Source organism: Delphinapterus leucas, chromosome 2 (assembly GCF_059928025.1).
Source record: "Delphinapterus leucas isolate spDelLeu-1000000601 "Yukka" chromosome 2, BTC_Dleu_Yukka2, whole genome shotgun sequence".
Lineage (NCBI taxonomy): Eukaryota > Metazoa > Chordata > Mammalia > Artiodactyla > Monodontidae > Delphinapterus > Delphinapterus leucas.
The window spans coordinates 53,148,754-53,163,274 of record NC_143130.1 but is presented as its reverse complement, the minus strand read 5'-3'; the positions used below and the strand labels follow the sequence as shown (position 1 = coordinate 53,163,274).

The 14,521-nt window shown below is 45.9% G+C and overlaps 2 protein-coding genes across 3 annotated transcripts in view; one reads left to right on the top strand and one right to left on the bottom strand.

Annotated features, from left to right (window-relative positions):
- Positions 1 to 5,008, top strand: part of TTC23 (tetratricopeptide repeat domain 23) — an 80,287-nt gene extending 75,279 nt beyond the window's left edge. Inside the window, exons 9-10 of the mRNA XM_022598838.3 lie at positions 2,729 to 2,811; positions 3,557 to 5,008. Coding sequence (XP_022454546.1) covers positions 2,729 to 2,811; positions 3,557 to 3,671 — 198 coding nt within the window. The 3' untranslated portion in view covers positions 3,672 to 5,008. The remainder of the gene's footprint in view (positions 1 to 2,728; positions 2,812 to 3,556) is intronic.
- The window catches only part of SYNM (synemin), a 29,609-nt gene continuing 18,774 nt past the window's right edge, over positions 3,687 to 14,521 (bottom strand). Inside the window, exons 4-5 of one of the 2 annotated variants that reach the window (XM_022598837.3) lie at positions 10,207 to 12,620; positions 3,687 to 9,288 (exon numbers count right to left, since the gene is read on the bottom strand). In XM_022598837.3, coding sequence (XP_022454545.2) covers positions 8,950 to 9,288; positions 10,207 to 12,620 — 2,753 coding nt within the window. In that variant the 3' untranslated portion in view covers positions 3,687 to 8,949. Of the gene's footprint in view, positions 12,621 to 14,521 lie in introns of both variants that reach the window. The other variant, XM_022598836.3, reaches the window with a different exon arrangement.

Here is a 14,521-nt window from a genome sequence, read left to right as displayed (position 1 = left end):
TCAAAATGAGCTGCATCTGAGGCACTCATAAATATGTAAACAGGGAAGTTTGGATGGGTTTAAAATTAGACCTGATCTTTTACACTGAGTGAAGGTATTCCTGGCCAGGTAGGAGAAAATGAAGTCTGTCTGGCAAGATGTGTTAGCCCTGGAGAGAGGCCTCTCCCCGACTAACATGGATGAGGGAGAGCAGGCTTGCTTCTCGCTCGCTGTCCACATCTGAGCCTCCTCTGCCGGGCTTTGGGTGGTGAGTACCCAGGCTCCCAGCAGCTGTGAGCCAAATGGGGAAGAGTGCTAGAAGAGGTTACATCAATTGTCATCAGTGTCCCTCTCCATCTTCTTCCCCTCAAAGCAACACAGAACTTTCTCAAGGTTCCTAAATTTCCAAGGTCACAACAAACTCTCTGTGGATTAAAGCAACGCTAGCTCAAACCCAGGGAATGAGCAGCACATTGCCTAGGCCAAGCCAGGGCCCCAGTGCAGATTCAGAAAGTCTGGGGATTGCTGGGCGGAAGGGCTAGGATCCTTGCCTTTACAGAATTTGGATTATATACTAAATAGAATAACAGGAAAATGTTTACTCCTTTTTAGGTGTTATATAATTCAGCTAAGAAATAATGAATATTTTGTTATATAAAAAATCTTGCCATATTTTCATCTAATATTTCCTTCTTCCAAAAGACAACCACATTCTCAGAATCCAGAATCACATTCTCAATTCCTCAGATTGAACCAAACATTCAGATGGTCTTCATGTTTTCCACAGCTCATAAAGACAAAGTATTTTGGCTGCCTGTGTGTTAATTTTCCCAAAGACCTAAAAACAGTTGGCCAATCAGAATGAATACAGTCTTCAGTATGATGTCCCCAAACCCCAAAACTTTTGTGACTCGAGCTGTTACCACGTAGAAAAACACATTCAATCTTTTAAAAATATGAAATATTTCAGATATAAGGAAAAGTACGAATAATATAACAAACACCTCTGAGATTACCATTCAGTATAAGAAATAAAACGTGACCTATCCAGTTGAAGCCCCCTCCCCACCCCATCTCCAGATAGCTACTATCCTGAATTAGATATCATTCTCATCTTTATTATTTTACTATGGTTTTATTTTACATACAAATATGTGCACACATATTATATGCATTCATCTGCTATTTTCTTTTTCTTCTCTACAATCATGAGATTCATCCATGTGGCGACATACACACATCAAAAATTTGTGTGGTATCGTGCATAAACAATACACATATATCACAGTTTACTTATCCATTACTAAATATTCCCAAATTGTTCTACAAAAGATTCCCAAATTGGTTGTACCAACTTTAACACCCACTATCAGTGTATAAAAGAGTTCTTGTTGCTTCGTATCTTTGACAAAGCTTGGTGTTATCGTTATCAGACTATAATTTTTGCAGTTTGGTAGGTGAAGGGGCAATCTCATTGGAGTTTTAGTTTGCATTACTGATTACTAGTGAGCTTAGGCATGGTTATTAGCCATTCTGTTTTCAACTTCTTTGAATATCTGTTTACATCTTTTGATCATTTTTCTGTTGGTAGGCTTTTTTTCTCATTACCTTGTATGAGTGCTTTATGCTAATCCTTTTCCAGTTTTGTGCAAATATTTTCCCTCAGTCTGGTTTGTCTGTACCTTGCCTAGGGTGCATTTTGGTGCACAGATGTTTTGAATTTTAATATAGTTAAATTTCATCAGTCTTTTACTCTTGATTTGTCTGGATCTTGTCTAAGAAATACTTCCCTACCTCAAGACCATAAACGTATCCTTCAATATTTTCATCTATAAGTTCCAAGTTTTAATTTCACACTTAGTTCCCCAATCTATCTGGGATTAATTTTTGTGTTTGATATGGGGCAGGGATCCATTTCCTTCCATTTGGAAAACCAGTTCCATTTACTGACTAGTTCAGCTCTTCCTCATGGACCCTTCAGGGCCACTTCTGTCAATCTATCAAGTATTAGACTCTCTGCCATGTTTTGTTGATATATTTGTCTGTCTCTGGATGAAAACCACACTGTCTTAATTACTCTAGTTTTATAAAAGGTCTTGACATTCAGCAAAGCAAGCTCCTCCATCTCATTCTTCTTCAAAATTATTTTGACCATTTTGGGCACAACTCTCATGTCTCTCCCTGGCCCAGTATAAGCAACCAAATGGCAGGACAATAAGCAGAAGGGAGAAACCAAGCCAAAGCCAGTCCTGGATAATATACAGCTGAATATTTAACTCCTAAATAAATCAACTCCTAAGAAATTGCTGCACAGTAATGAATATAGAAAGCCCATATAAGATAAAGCACTTCTTTACAAAAAAGCAAAAACATTTTAAAAAGAAGAAAAGTTTTTTGGGCTGTAGCAAGGGTCATTTAAAATTAGAAACTAGAGACCCCTCCTCTGGTCGGTAGAAATGTTCTTGCCTTTATTTTCTAGAAACATAACTTTTAAACATAGTTTTGCATACGGATAGTCACAGAGAGTTCTACAAAATAGTGCTAAAACTGTACATTTGTTTCCTGGATTCCTCAGGGCATCCAAATTGAAGGTCAGACTGTTCCTGGAAGAAACTCAGAATACACTAATTCCGTCATAGCATGGGTCTATGAATGAAGTATTCTCTCATTTAAGGGAGACTTGATTTTCCTGCAAAATGCTCTCAGTGACATTTCCATAACCTCACAATTACTACTTGGTGTTCTGCAGTGTCTTCAGATCCAGACCCTCTTATATGGACCACAGGACAAGAGGACTCTGGCCACCCAGCAGACCATGGATGTCCTGTCCAAGTGAGTTGGCCTCCCCTCACACTATTTCCCCTGCAATCAGAATCTCAGATGAAGCTGGTTCTGTAAGGTACTACGGAACTTTCCGTGGAAAGTTTTACTGACTTCCCCATAACTCATAAACTATGCAAGCCCAGTTCCTTTGAATACCCAGTTGTGAAATATCTTCTTGCCAGATACTAGGAAGAAATTAGCTCTTGAAGAATGTCAGAAACACAGCCTGGGATTCGTCCTCCTGCAGGTCATCTCACCTGCTGGAGGGCAAGGGCACAGAGCCCTGCTTGGCCTGCGGGAGCCCTGCCTCAGGCTGCCCCTGAGAGCCCTCTGACTTCACCTTGACGGCCGGCCTTCTGGTTTTCACTACGGCACAGCCTGCGTACACCCAGAGCCCGCAGACTGACGGCCAAGGCCCTGCTCAGGGAAGTGCCGCAGGCGGGACACAGCTAGCGGGGTGTGGCGGGGGGCTGTCTCGGAGCCCACCCGCTGGGCCCAGGCCCCTTTAGCAGCTGAGGGTTGACTGTGTCAGCTCAGCAAGAATGGTCACAAGGAATTCGAAAATGGGAGAAGAAACCTTGCGTTTTCTCTTCCTGTGCCATGAGTCTCCTCTCATTTACAGTCCCTCCTGAAGCTCCTTCACGAAACGTAGCTCAGCAACCGCCAGGCTTGTCTTCACAGCCGCGAAGATTGGGCGCAAAACGCGGGCAGGTCGAGGGGCGCCCCACTCACCCCACCCTCTACTTGTTCGCAGGGCCCCCGAGAAGGCCGTGAAGCCTCGGCAGCCCCCAAGAGCCAAGGCGGCCTTCTGCACCTGTGGGCCGCAACACACCGCGCTGGGGAAGGCCAGGCCCAACGCAGCCGACTGAGCCCACCCCCACCAAAAGCTCTGCTCATGCCTGGGTGCTGACACTTAGGGTGCTCTATAAATCTCTCTCCAGCCAGAAGGTGGCCTTCAACAGTCATTGGCAGATTTTCTAGGCTGTTTGCTCCAAATGCAACAGCGGTCCCATAAACTTCCCATGGGCCACCTTTTGACAGTGGATGCCCTTCCCGGTGATTTGGCGCTGCTATAAAGCATTTTTCTTTTTACCACCTTAGTGGTTTTTCTTGCCAGCAAGAATTTTTACCCATCAGCACTACTGTGGCTGAAAGGCTTCTCTTCAAAAGTTCGAAACTTCCTGTGTAGGAAAGTAGACTCAACATCTGATCGCACACACACACACACGGTGTAGAGCCCCTTGGGCAGGCCTGGAGTCAGATCTGGAGCAGTAAGATTCTGGGGAAAGCCCTTTCTTATATAGGAAGGTAATAGAATAAAATGCTACTAAAAGGAAATTTGGAAGTCCTGGGGTCAGTGTTTGTAAAATGAAGTCGCCTCAGAGCTCCTCAGAGCCTGGAAAGGGGCACCGAGGGAGCTTCTCCTCACTCATGCACTCAGGCACTTATTGAATCTGGCTGAGCACCCAGGATGTACCAGGCGTGTGCTAAGAACTGAGGGCACGACGACAAACAGGACAGACACACTGTCCCCATCGTCTCAGAGCTTGCCATCCAACATGGACGCTAGTCATTAAACATATAATAGTGGAGTTGGCTGATGACAACTGAGGGAAAGAGCCCGGTACCACGGGGTAGGTGATAAATGGCCCTGACTTTTCCTAGAGGTCAGGGGAGGCAGGTGTAAGGGAGTGAAGGGAGCTGAGCAGGAGTGAGGCGGGCACGGAGGAGCTGCAAGGAGGGATGCTGACTCCCTGATGCTGCCAGCTGTGGCCTCCACTCCAGGCAGGAGAAATGTGGCCACCACTCTGGAGAGCTTTTTTTTTTGGAGTTGGCACAGCCCTTGGTCCCCTACTCTCCCAGTTGTGTTCCCATGTAGGTGGTAAGAGGGTGAGGTGGGATGAGTGCTCATGTCCACAGTGGTCTTTAGTCTCTTGGAGGGGAGGCCATCGTCATTCGAGAATGGAAAGATAGAGGGACATGTTTTGAGCACCTCTCTCCATGCTGTTGGTGGTGAGGTCCCGTGCCGGAACGAGGTGAATGAGCGCACAGAGGGTGGGAATGGGAGGTAGGCAGTGTTGTTCCTTCTCATCCCCACCCTAATCCCATGGGCTGGGGCCCAGCAGGGCTGCAGGCTGCAGCTAATATGGCAGCAGGATGCAGCACGGCCCCCTCCCACTCCAGCACCCAGTAGGAAAGCCAAAACCACTCTGGGTCCATTTGTGCTGGCCACCTTGAGAACTGATGGGGGAAATAAACCAAAGTTTCATGGCAGGGTGGAGGGAGGCTGGGTCCCTTGTCCTCGACAGTGTGACAGCTGACTATACAGGCCACCCCTGCTAGTACGCACCCATCCCAGATAGGCCTGTGGGCTGAAGGCACCATTCAAAGAAGGCGTGAGATGTCACTACTCACCAAGTGTTCTATCTAGTTGAAGACACGGGTTTTGATGTGGATGGTGGAAAAGCATTTTAAATATGATATCACACGGAGTCTGCCTCAAAAATGTTTGTGCACCTCAGAAATTCCTATGCTGAAGCCCTAAAGCCCAATGTGAAAGTATTTAAGCTGGGGCCTCTGGGAAGTAATTAGTACATGAAGGTGAAGCCCCACAAATGGGATTAGTGCCCTTATAAGAAGAGACACAAGAGAAATGATCTTTCTACCATGTGAGGGCACAGCATGAAGGCAGCCGTCTACAAACCAGGAGAGGACCCCCACCAAGAATTAATCCACCAGCACCTTGGTCTTGGATTTTGAGCCACCAGACCTGTGAGAAATAAGTGTCCATTGTTTAAGCCTCCAGCCTGTGGTATTCTGTTATAGCAGCCTGAGCAGACTAAGAGCCCACGCTAGGTTTTTGAAAAAAACAAAATGTAAATTATGATGTTACTTCTTCCTCTATTTCTTGTAGGATATAGTATTTTGGAATCACAGAAACTAAAACGCTTTTTAAAATTTAGCCACCACCCTGAGAAAGAATGAATTTAGGAATGTTCCATCAAATGTCTCCCATCTATTAAATGTTTTAACTTCAAAATGAAAGGAAGAGTCTAGCTATTCATGTTGTGTTTTTGTACAATGCTACAAACAGGTAAGAGTATCTACTCCTTTGTCTCAAACTAGCGCACTTTTTTCAAGCTCCTAAGAGATGGGCATGATTAGCCATTCCGGTTTGCACTTAAGGTTAGTAATGAACCATCATGGTGTGCTCAGGACTGTTCTCATTTTAGCACTGAAGTCCCATGTCCCAGGAGACCCCTCCATTCAAGGCCAAACGGGATGGTTGGTCACACTACTGTCACTAGCCTTCCAGGATGTCATGATGACATTCTTACCACAAACTGTCCAGTCTGTTTGGATACAAGCCAGTGGTTTATGCTCTGTCTGCCATGCTTTCTAGTTCTGTGCTAACAATATCGAGTTCTAATTCAGGTGAGGAATTAAAGAACTGGGACTTTTCACATATATTCTCCCCAGTGATTCTGTGCCACCATAAAAAAACATGCACATAAACACATATATGCTTTAATTAGAATTTAAATAAAAACCACAAAAAAACCTACTGGAAAACATTCATTCTCTTTAGGAACAATGTGGGATTTTTTCTTAGATTTTTATTTTTATACATTCTTATGACATATCCCCTCAAAGGTGGTTAGCAAGATCAGCTTTTCAGATGATTCCATTCTAAATATACATTTTAAACAAACAATATCAAAACAGCCAGTGGGAAGGTGAAAAACATTCCATTAATACCGTTTTGTCTACACAAAAATAAATGTGAAAAGACTGGTTGTGTCCTTACCCTGTCCCACCACACAGTTGACTACTATTGTCTCCAGAGTGACTGGTTTTAAAGGACATGGAGCTGTGGCATGACCTGTCACAGGGTCAAGGGCACACCCTGCTCCTGGGTGTTCCAGAGACTTAGTAACCAACAACAGCTCATGACTCCATACTGGTAAATACTCTTGTCAGGATACTTCTTAAAGATATGCATTCCAACACGGAGATAAAAATTAAGATCTAAGACATTTATTTTCCAATGGAGGTCGGTCATGACTTTAATAAACCTATTCACATTAGCCCTCATTTCCAAGGTCACAAGCTAGGAGAGTGGCATTAAACTAAGCCTACTTAGACACACATAACAGACTCCCGCCATCATCAGTCTGTCTTGCCATCAAACAGTAGGCTGTCACCTTGACCGAATTCTCACCAATAAATAACTTATACAAATCATTACCAATTACAACTAACGTAAAATCAACTCATCTTTTTATTAGAAACAAGAAGTCTTCATTGGCAAAGCCATCACCACCATACCAGTTTCTGACAATCACTAGTGCATTTGGCAGATAACAAAGGTTTACACTTGCAATTCAAATCAACTTTCCTTCTATACCCTGCTTCACGGTGTTTTAAAAATAGATCACCCTGAAAGCTGTGCTGCATTGATCCTCCACTTCTTGATTAGGAAAACGCACTCTCCCTAAACTACTTGTTGTAGCCATTCCTGGCAGCTGAGGAGATATGCGTTGTGGAGGTCTGAGGGCCATCAGTAAAACCTAGAGGGAAGACCCTCAAATTCCATAACCGGCCCCCATCATCATGTCCTACCTGAGGATGACAAAGTTAGGGGCAGTACAGTTTCGACAACATTGAGTGAAAGAAACTAGTTTGGATTACAATACTGTGCTCCTAGAGATACTATCTTTATGTGAGGCTACACCTTTAAAGAAGGAAGCTTTAAAAACAATACCTTTATGTAAAATAAAATAAATCCAACAGAACACACCCATTCTAGTATCTTAAACTCAGTGGTGTATATCTACAGGGCCACACTCTGTGGCCCAGAAGAGTAGGGCCTCTGCCTTCCTCCAGGGCCCTTCCTGGGTGCTTCAGGGCTGGGCGGTGGGAGAGGCACCCAGTTCCCTCCCCAAAACACCTTATTCTATTTAATGTATTATTTGTTTCCCTGGACAAAACACCGCCACTGTCATGATTTCTGTGGAAAGTGCAAAAACCTCCATGAGGTTGATTGCCGTTTTTCCATCTCTAACTCTTTGCGCTCAGAAAGGCCTCCACCCCATCATCAGTGGGTTGGAAAGGGCTTCTTTGGGAGGCACAGCCCACCTGGGCTTTCAACTTTACTGTGCATGACCATCCCACAAGTCCAGCTACAGTCTGCGCATCAACGTTCTTTTTACTGTCTTCAGGGTCTACCTCCCATCAGTAAAATTAAATGTTTAGAGGCTAAAGTGCAGAAAAGCTCAAGTATACCTTGGTAAGAGCTGGCTACTCCAGAACTTAGGTTATAACAAAAAAGAATATTTAGACTGTGCACTAAACAACCTAGTACTGCAAAAAATTGGTACTGTAAGGCATTCCCAATAATCATCCCCCCAGCCCCTGTCCCTGCCTGGACCCAGTGCAGCGTTCCAGGAACTTATGCAAACGTACCTAGTGTGCTGACCTGATATACTGCAGGAGGCTGGAGCTGTCCTCTCCATAAATAAAATACTATATTATTTAAATTTCTGCACATAGAAAGCAATTCATTCAAGTCTTTAAATGAATTTAACTCTACGACAAATAACTTTTTCCTAAGATGAAATCATTTAGCTTTTTTAAAAATCTGCTTATTTCCTATGATTTCTTTTTGAAAAGACTTTGGAAAGAGAAAAATGTATTCATTTTTCCCTTAAAATGTTAGTTTACTATTCAATGTTAGCACATGCAAATAAGATTTACTCTTAAATATATTACTTTAACCTCATTACCATTTAGGCATCTTACCTAGATATAGTTTCAAACAGATGTGAGGCATTTCTGTGACCTGGTGCAAGAATGGTAGAGTAGAAAGAAAACTCCAGAACAAGGAACTTTTAAGACTAAAAAGATAAAAAATATTTTTGTCAAAGTTCCAACTCAATAAAATTCCAAAGCCTTTTAAGGCATGAATTAGTTTGAAATCTTTACAGATTATCAAGTAAATTGACATTGCCTGGAGCACTCTTTAAAGAAAGTAAAAAAGGGGGGAGGTTTTAATAAAGAGTGCGCCTCCCTCCCCTAAAGGAAGTAAAGGCCTTTGTGTGTCGGTATGTTACCCAATAAGATGGCATTTAAAACAAAATATGTTTATCAAAACCAGTGTCCCTCATTCTCCTCCTCCTGATTGTCTAGATAGAGGAGGGCAACCTTCTTTTCATCCGAAATCACCGACCTTTGGTCTACCATCCTCTGCAGCTGCACCATCTTATCAAACTCGGCCTGCTCCTTGCCCTTTTCCCCGGGGGCCTGGTGTTTGTCCCCAGCACAGCCCTGAAAGCTCACGCCAGCTGCCAGGTCATTCCTACTGCTGGCATCTCTCCAAGCATCACGGTCAGACACACTATGAGCTTCTGCTTCTGTCCCTGCGGGGAAGAGGACTGTGGCCTCTCGGGTCCAGCGGGGGGTCGTCTCTACGTTACTCACGTCCATCTGAAAGGTAAACGAAGTTTCTTTGGGCCCCAGGGCAACGTGCCTTAGTGTTCTGCCACTGTCTGCGACCTCGCCTACCTCAGGGGAGTCCACCGAACCAGCAAGTGCAAATGTTTTGGAAATGGGTCCGTGGAAGACAACGTGTGCAGAGGTGTTGGTTTCCGCAGGACCCAGCTGGATATGCCTAAAGGATCTGCTCACACCTGATGTCGCTTCTGCCCCTGAGGTGTCTCCTGAACTAGCCTCCTGAGGCGATTCAGAAACGGCCCTTTGGAAGGTGCTCTTTTCAGTCATCAGGATTTTCCTACCCACAGCGTAACTATGGGTGGCCTGGGTCACATCTGCCGAGTCCTCTCTGTGGGCTTTGCTTTCTGAGTCACTAAATTTCGAGGGTGGGGGGACTATCTGCTCGGTGCCTTGATGCCTCTGAGGCACGGTCTTGATGTGCCTGATGGATGTGCCATTCCCTGACCACACTTCCGTGTGCACAGAAGCTTCTCTGACACCCAGCTCCATTCTGTCTGAAAGGGGGGCTGTGAGCTGGATCTGCTCACTGAACCCCTCCCTGAGGCCTAACTGAAGGTGCTTCACAGAAGTCTGGGTACCCACTGACTCTTCTGAAAAATAATCACCAACCTTCCCTGCCTCAGAAGCGGGAGTCTGAAAAATAATTTCCCTCTTAGAATGAAACTGTTGGGAGCCAAAGGGGCTGTGCCTCCCCGATCTGTCAGGATCTGTGGAAACCTCTGCCAGGCCAGGCTCTTCTGAGTCCCCTGCCCCCGGACAGGGAGAGTCAGGCCCTGGGAAGAAGACTTCTTTGGACAATTGACTTTGATCGGGACCCAACGTAAGATGCCTTGTAGACAAGCTGGCTTCCGCCGAGCTTGCCGCCCAACTCAGGTCACCTTCCCCACTTACCTCCACCACCTGGGCGGCGGATCCTTCAGGTGAGACTTGCTCAGCCCTCCAAGTTCCAGGGGGCTCTATTTGAACGTGCCTCACAAACTGACTGACGTCCTCCAGCACGTGTGACTGGGCAAAGCCCCTTGGGCTGGTGACTTCCACGGTGGCCAACACGGGGCCCTGGGAAATGACCAGCTCCGTGCGGGGAGAGGCCTGGCCGGCGTCGGCCTCCTCACCAGAGGGGCTGTACAGCTCCTGGGTGGCCCAGCGCTTGAAGCCGCGGCTAGCAGCCGGGGCCTCCATTCTGGCCTCCCCATCTGGGCTGCCAGGGGCTGGGCTGTGCTGCCTAGCCAGGCCGTCTCGTACCACCGACTCCACGGCCTTCTCGATCTCACCCGCTTCATCCCTGCTCAGCTCCTCCAGGTCTAACTGATCGGCATCCACCGTCTGCGAGAAGTTGACTTCGGCCACTAAGGTCACAGCCCCGCCACCCGCGGTCTGGACTTTCTTTACATCAACGGAACCACCCCTGGGCCCGCCCTGACCCTCTCTGGTGAAGGTGGACAGCTCTTCCTTCATGCGCTCCGGAAGGCTCTCCTCCAGTTGCTCAATCACTTCCACCAGCTGGTGCCTGGGCTCCTTGAAGCCTCCCTTAATGGATGTGTGGAATTCATGTGGTATTTTAATTTCCTTTTCAATGACTATGGGTTCAGCATGAAATTCACCACTTCTCGCTTGTCCTTTCCAGTGAGTAGAACCCATGTCCCCCTCCAGAGATGCTTCTGGAACATCCAGTGGCTTCACAACCTTCTCTCCCAATGCATCGTCCCTCTCCATTCTTCTCCGAGACCCTGGCACAATTTCATCTTGCCAGGAGTACCTGATGGTGGATTCCTCTTCGATGTGGATCTGCCCGTACACAGGGCCTTCATCTCTCTCATGGCCACCAGGGTATTCGTCCGGAGTCGACACCAAATAACTCTGCTCTCCCTCCAAGTCACCTGCCTCCGTCACTTCTTCAAAGTGAGTTATGTTCTCTTGGGGCTGCCTGGTCTTTTGACCTTCATTCCCTGAGCACGTGATATCTGTTTCTCCATAAACTTCCTCCTCAACAACAAGCCCCTTGGAGCCCGAAGACACGTCATCGACCTCCTCCACTTCGAATGGTGTAGAAAACTCATCCGCCTTCTCACCACTGACATAGCTCACGGGCTCTTCAATGATCTCCACGTTGACGACCTTTGCTCTCCCCTCTCTCCCCTTCAGACCAAGACTGATTATATCTCCGATCAAATGCTCAGCTGATTTTCCTTTCAGCTTCACCTCCTTAGCATCCTTGCTTAACAGGTAGTCCAGGCCAGCTTCGTCTGAAATGTCGACCTCTTCAGTCAGTTTTGACTCCACGACTATCTCAGTCTTTGTTTTCCTGTCACCGGGAAGCTCTTTCCTGTCCACGTAAGTGACTTTTGTGTCTGGAAAAGAATCAGCAGATGCTTCCGTCTCGGGAGAGTGGGTAAACTGCTTCAGGATACTGGAAACGATGTTCTCAGCTATGGTTTCGGTCGTGGTATTACCTTTCAGAGAGCCTGCAGTGTCGCTGGTGCCCAGCCCAAGCCCCGCCTCTCTCGTTTCCACCCCTCTACGTGTTCCATCACCAGCATCCTTCTTTAGGGGTGTCTGGAGACCTTGGGGGGCCGCCTCTGCTGTGCTGTCCTGGGATACTTCTAGACTGATCGGTATCTCTCTCTCCCTCACACTTTTCTCCTTCAGTGACCCCTCTTTTGCCTTTTCCTTCATTTGCTGGCTTTCTCTCTGTCTTGCTTCTTTATCTAACTTTGTAAGTTCTTCCCACCTTAAGTTTCTCTCCTCTGAAGCCTTCTCTTTAGAATCAAAAATTTTCTCTTCTCGCTTTGTTTGGATGGTTCCCGGTCTGTTTCTCTCCTGCTCCCTTGTGGCTTTAGCTTCTATTTTCTTTCCCAAAATGACGGTCCTCTCATTCGACCAAGTGCTCTCGGGAGCACCTGCCACCACATTGTCCCGGCGTTCTTGGTAGGACTCTTGGGCAACGGCGGACTCTTTGGCTAAACTAGTGGGGGGGCCCTTTATACCTTCGGTTCTTGGTCTATCAGGGAATGTTCTGACTTGAGCTTCAGTATTTCTTAAAAGACCAGGGGCTGGAGAGAAACGTCTGAAGTTGGTTTGACTGCTGGCAGTTTTTTCATAAGAGTTTTCCTGCCGGGCAGTGATAAAGGAAGAGTATCTGGAGCCCAGGAAGTCTCTTCTGGCAGCGCTTCTAACAGCCGTCTGAGAACGTGGCACCGGGCTGTGACTGAAGCTCGCCGAATGTGCTTTCTGCCTTGGAAACAGATTTCTTTCGTTTTCCCTCTGTAATACTGAGGTGGTATATTGATAGGGCTTGTTTCTGAATTCTGTAAAAATTGAACAGTGCATTAAAATGACAGTCATCATTACCTTTTTTCATCTGAAAAGCATCACCACAGATCAAATCCCATCCCATCATAATATACACTATTACCACAGGAGGGTCATTATAAATGAGATATTTTCAACCCCCAAATTATTTTTTTCTGGTAGTTTAAAGAAACCTATGACAATAAAATATAGCCCTACGAATGCTTCCACACAACACTTTTCTCCGATTACTGATCTTAAAATATTCATGCATCTTAAATATATCAAACGTGTGATCGTAAAGCATGGCACATGTGCCAGAGACGTTAGGGGCGCTATTTATGTGGCAGAAATTTCACAATTTGGAATCCTTCATTTCCACTTTGTTGAGATAACTTTATTTTACTGATTAGCAGAGAAGAGCTTCATAATTACTACAGAGTACATAAATACTAAACACTGAATGGCATAACCCCTCCACCTTTTACTATGCTCTTATTTTTCACTGATTTCCATGTTGGGCCAACAAATATTGAAGAATTTGACTTTTTTTTTTTAATTCCTGATTTCTTCTATTTTTATACTTTTTTTTTTTTTAATACAAACATCTCATTTGAAAAGGTGCCAAAGCAGGAAGCCAACCAACCACCAATACTACAATCTGTCTTAATGTCATGGTCCTGGGGTTGGGAGGCGGTCCATGGGGCTTCCTGCTTTGCTCTGGACCATCCGCAGACATGCCACCCTGGGTACCTGCTCTTAGGGGTGGCAGCTGGTGGCAGGAATGTGGCCCGGCCAGGAGCATCATCCACCCTGCAGGCACCCCTTTGTGCCCACCCACACCCACCTGCTGAGCTGGGCAGAGGCTTCTCGCCCCCTGGGTCTCCCCCCATGGCAGCCAACCAACCTTACTCTCAAATTCAAAAGCAAACTTGGCTGGACACTGAGACCAAATCCCTTCCAGTCACAGATGACTGGAACCAAAATTATTCTGAACGCAGTAACCTGTCAATCTGTGAAGTGTCTAATAGGAATGCTGTTTTTGAAAATAAAGATGGGGAGTGTTTTTTTTTTTAAACTACCACCTATCCAGATTGACTGTTATAATCACATTCTCCTGACAGCAGTAACCAGTACATACATGTAATCCCGATGTACCATGATTTTGAACATGGCAACACTCATGGAGCCTGAAACTACACAGAGTAAGGTGTATACAGAACATACTGCACATAATGTAATTTGCCCTTGCTTAGCCAGAAAGCTTTTTAAGGTTTTACAGGACTGAGAAAACTTTAAAAAAAAAAAAAAGAGTTATCCTACAGGTTCTCCGGGTCTTTCTGATGAACATTAACTCTCTAATGTCAGTTCAGCTACAGGAAATACAGGCTTCGTGCTGCAGCTTTTGGCCCGAACAGAGGCTGACTTCAGGGCACTAGGTGACACTGCCGCTCACACCACCCTGAGCTGCCCACGCAAACATAGGCTGGTGGAAACGGTGTAATCCTTCCCACCTCTCCCGCCGGTGGGGTCACGAGTTCCAGTGTTCACTGCCTGCTGTACAAAGTAATACCTCCCTAGGTTTGGGTTAAGGCTGTAAGTCTTTGGTCCGTAAAGGGTGTTCCCTCCACAGGGTGTGATGAATAAATCCATGTCCACCTCTCACCCTTCACACTTCCCAGCTTTCCATCAGCCCTCTCCTCCCTCACCACGCTGGGTAGGAAGCACCCTCAAACACTGGCTAGATGAACAAATGAGTTAATGAAGCCCTTTCCCACACAATTTCATTTGCATTATTATTGAAACTATGGCCCATTAAATAAAATCTATTTGATACTTGAGAGGGACAAATGACAGGTATCTGAAAACTCCTATCTAACCCCAACTCTTCCAGATAAATGATGCTTTACTCTTTATC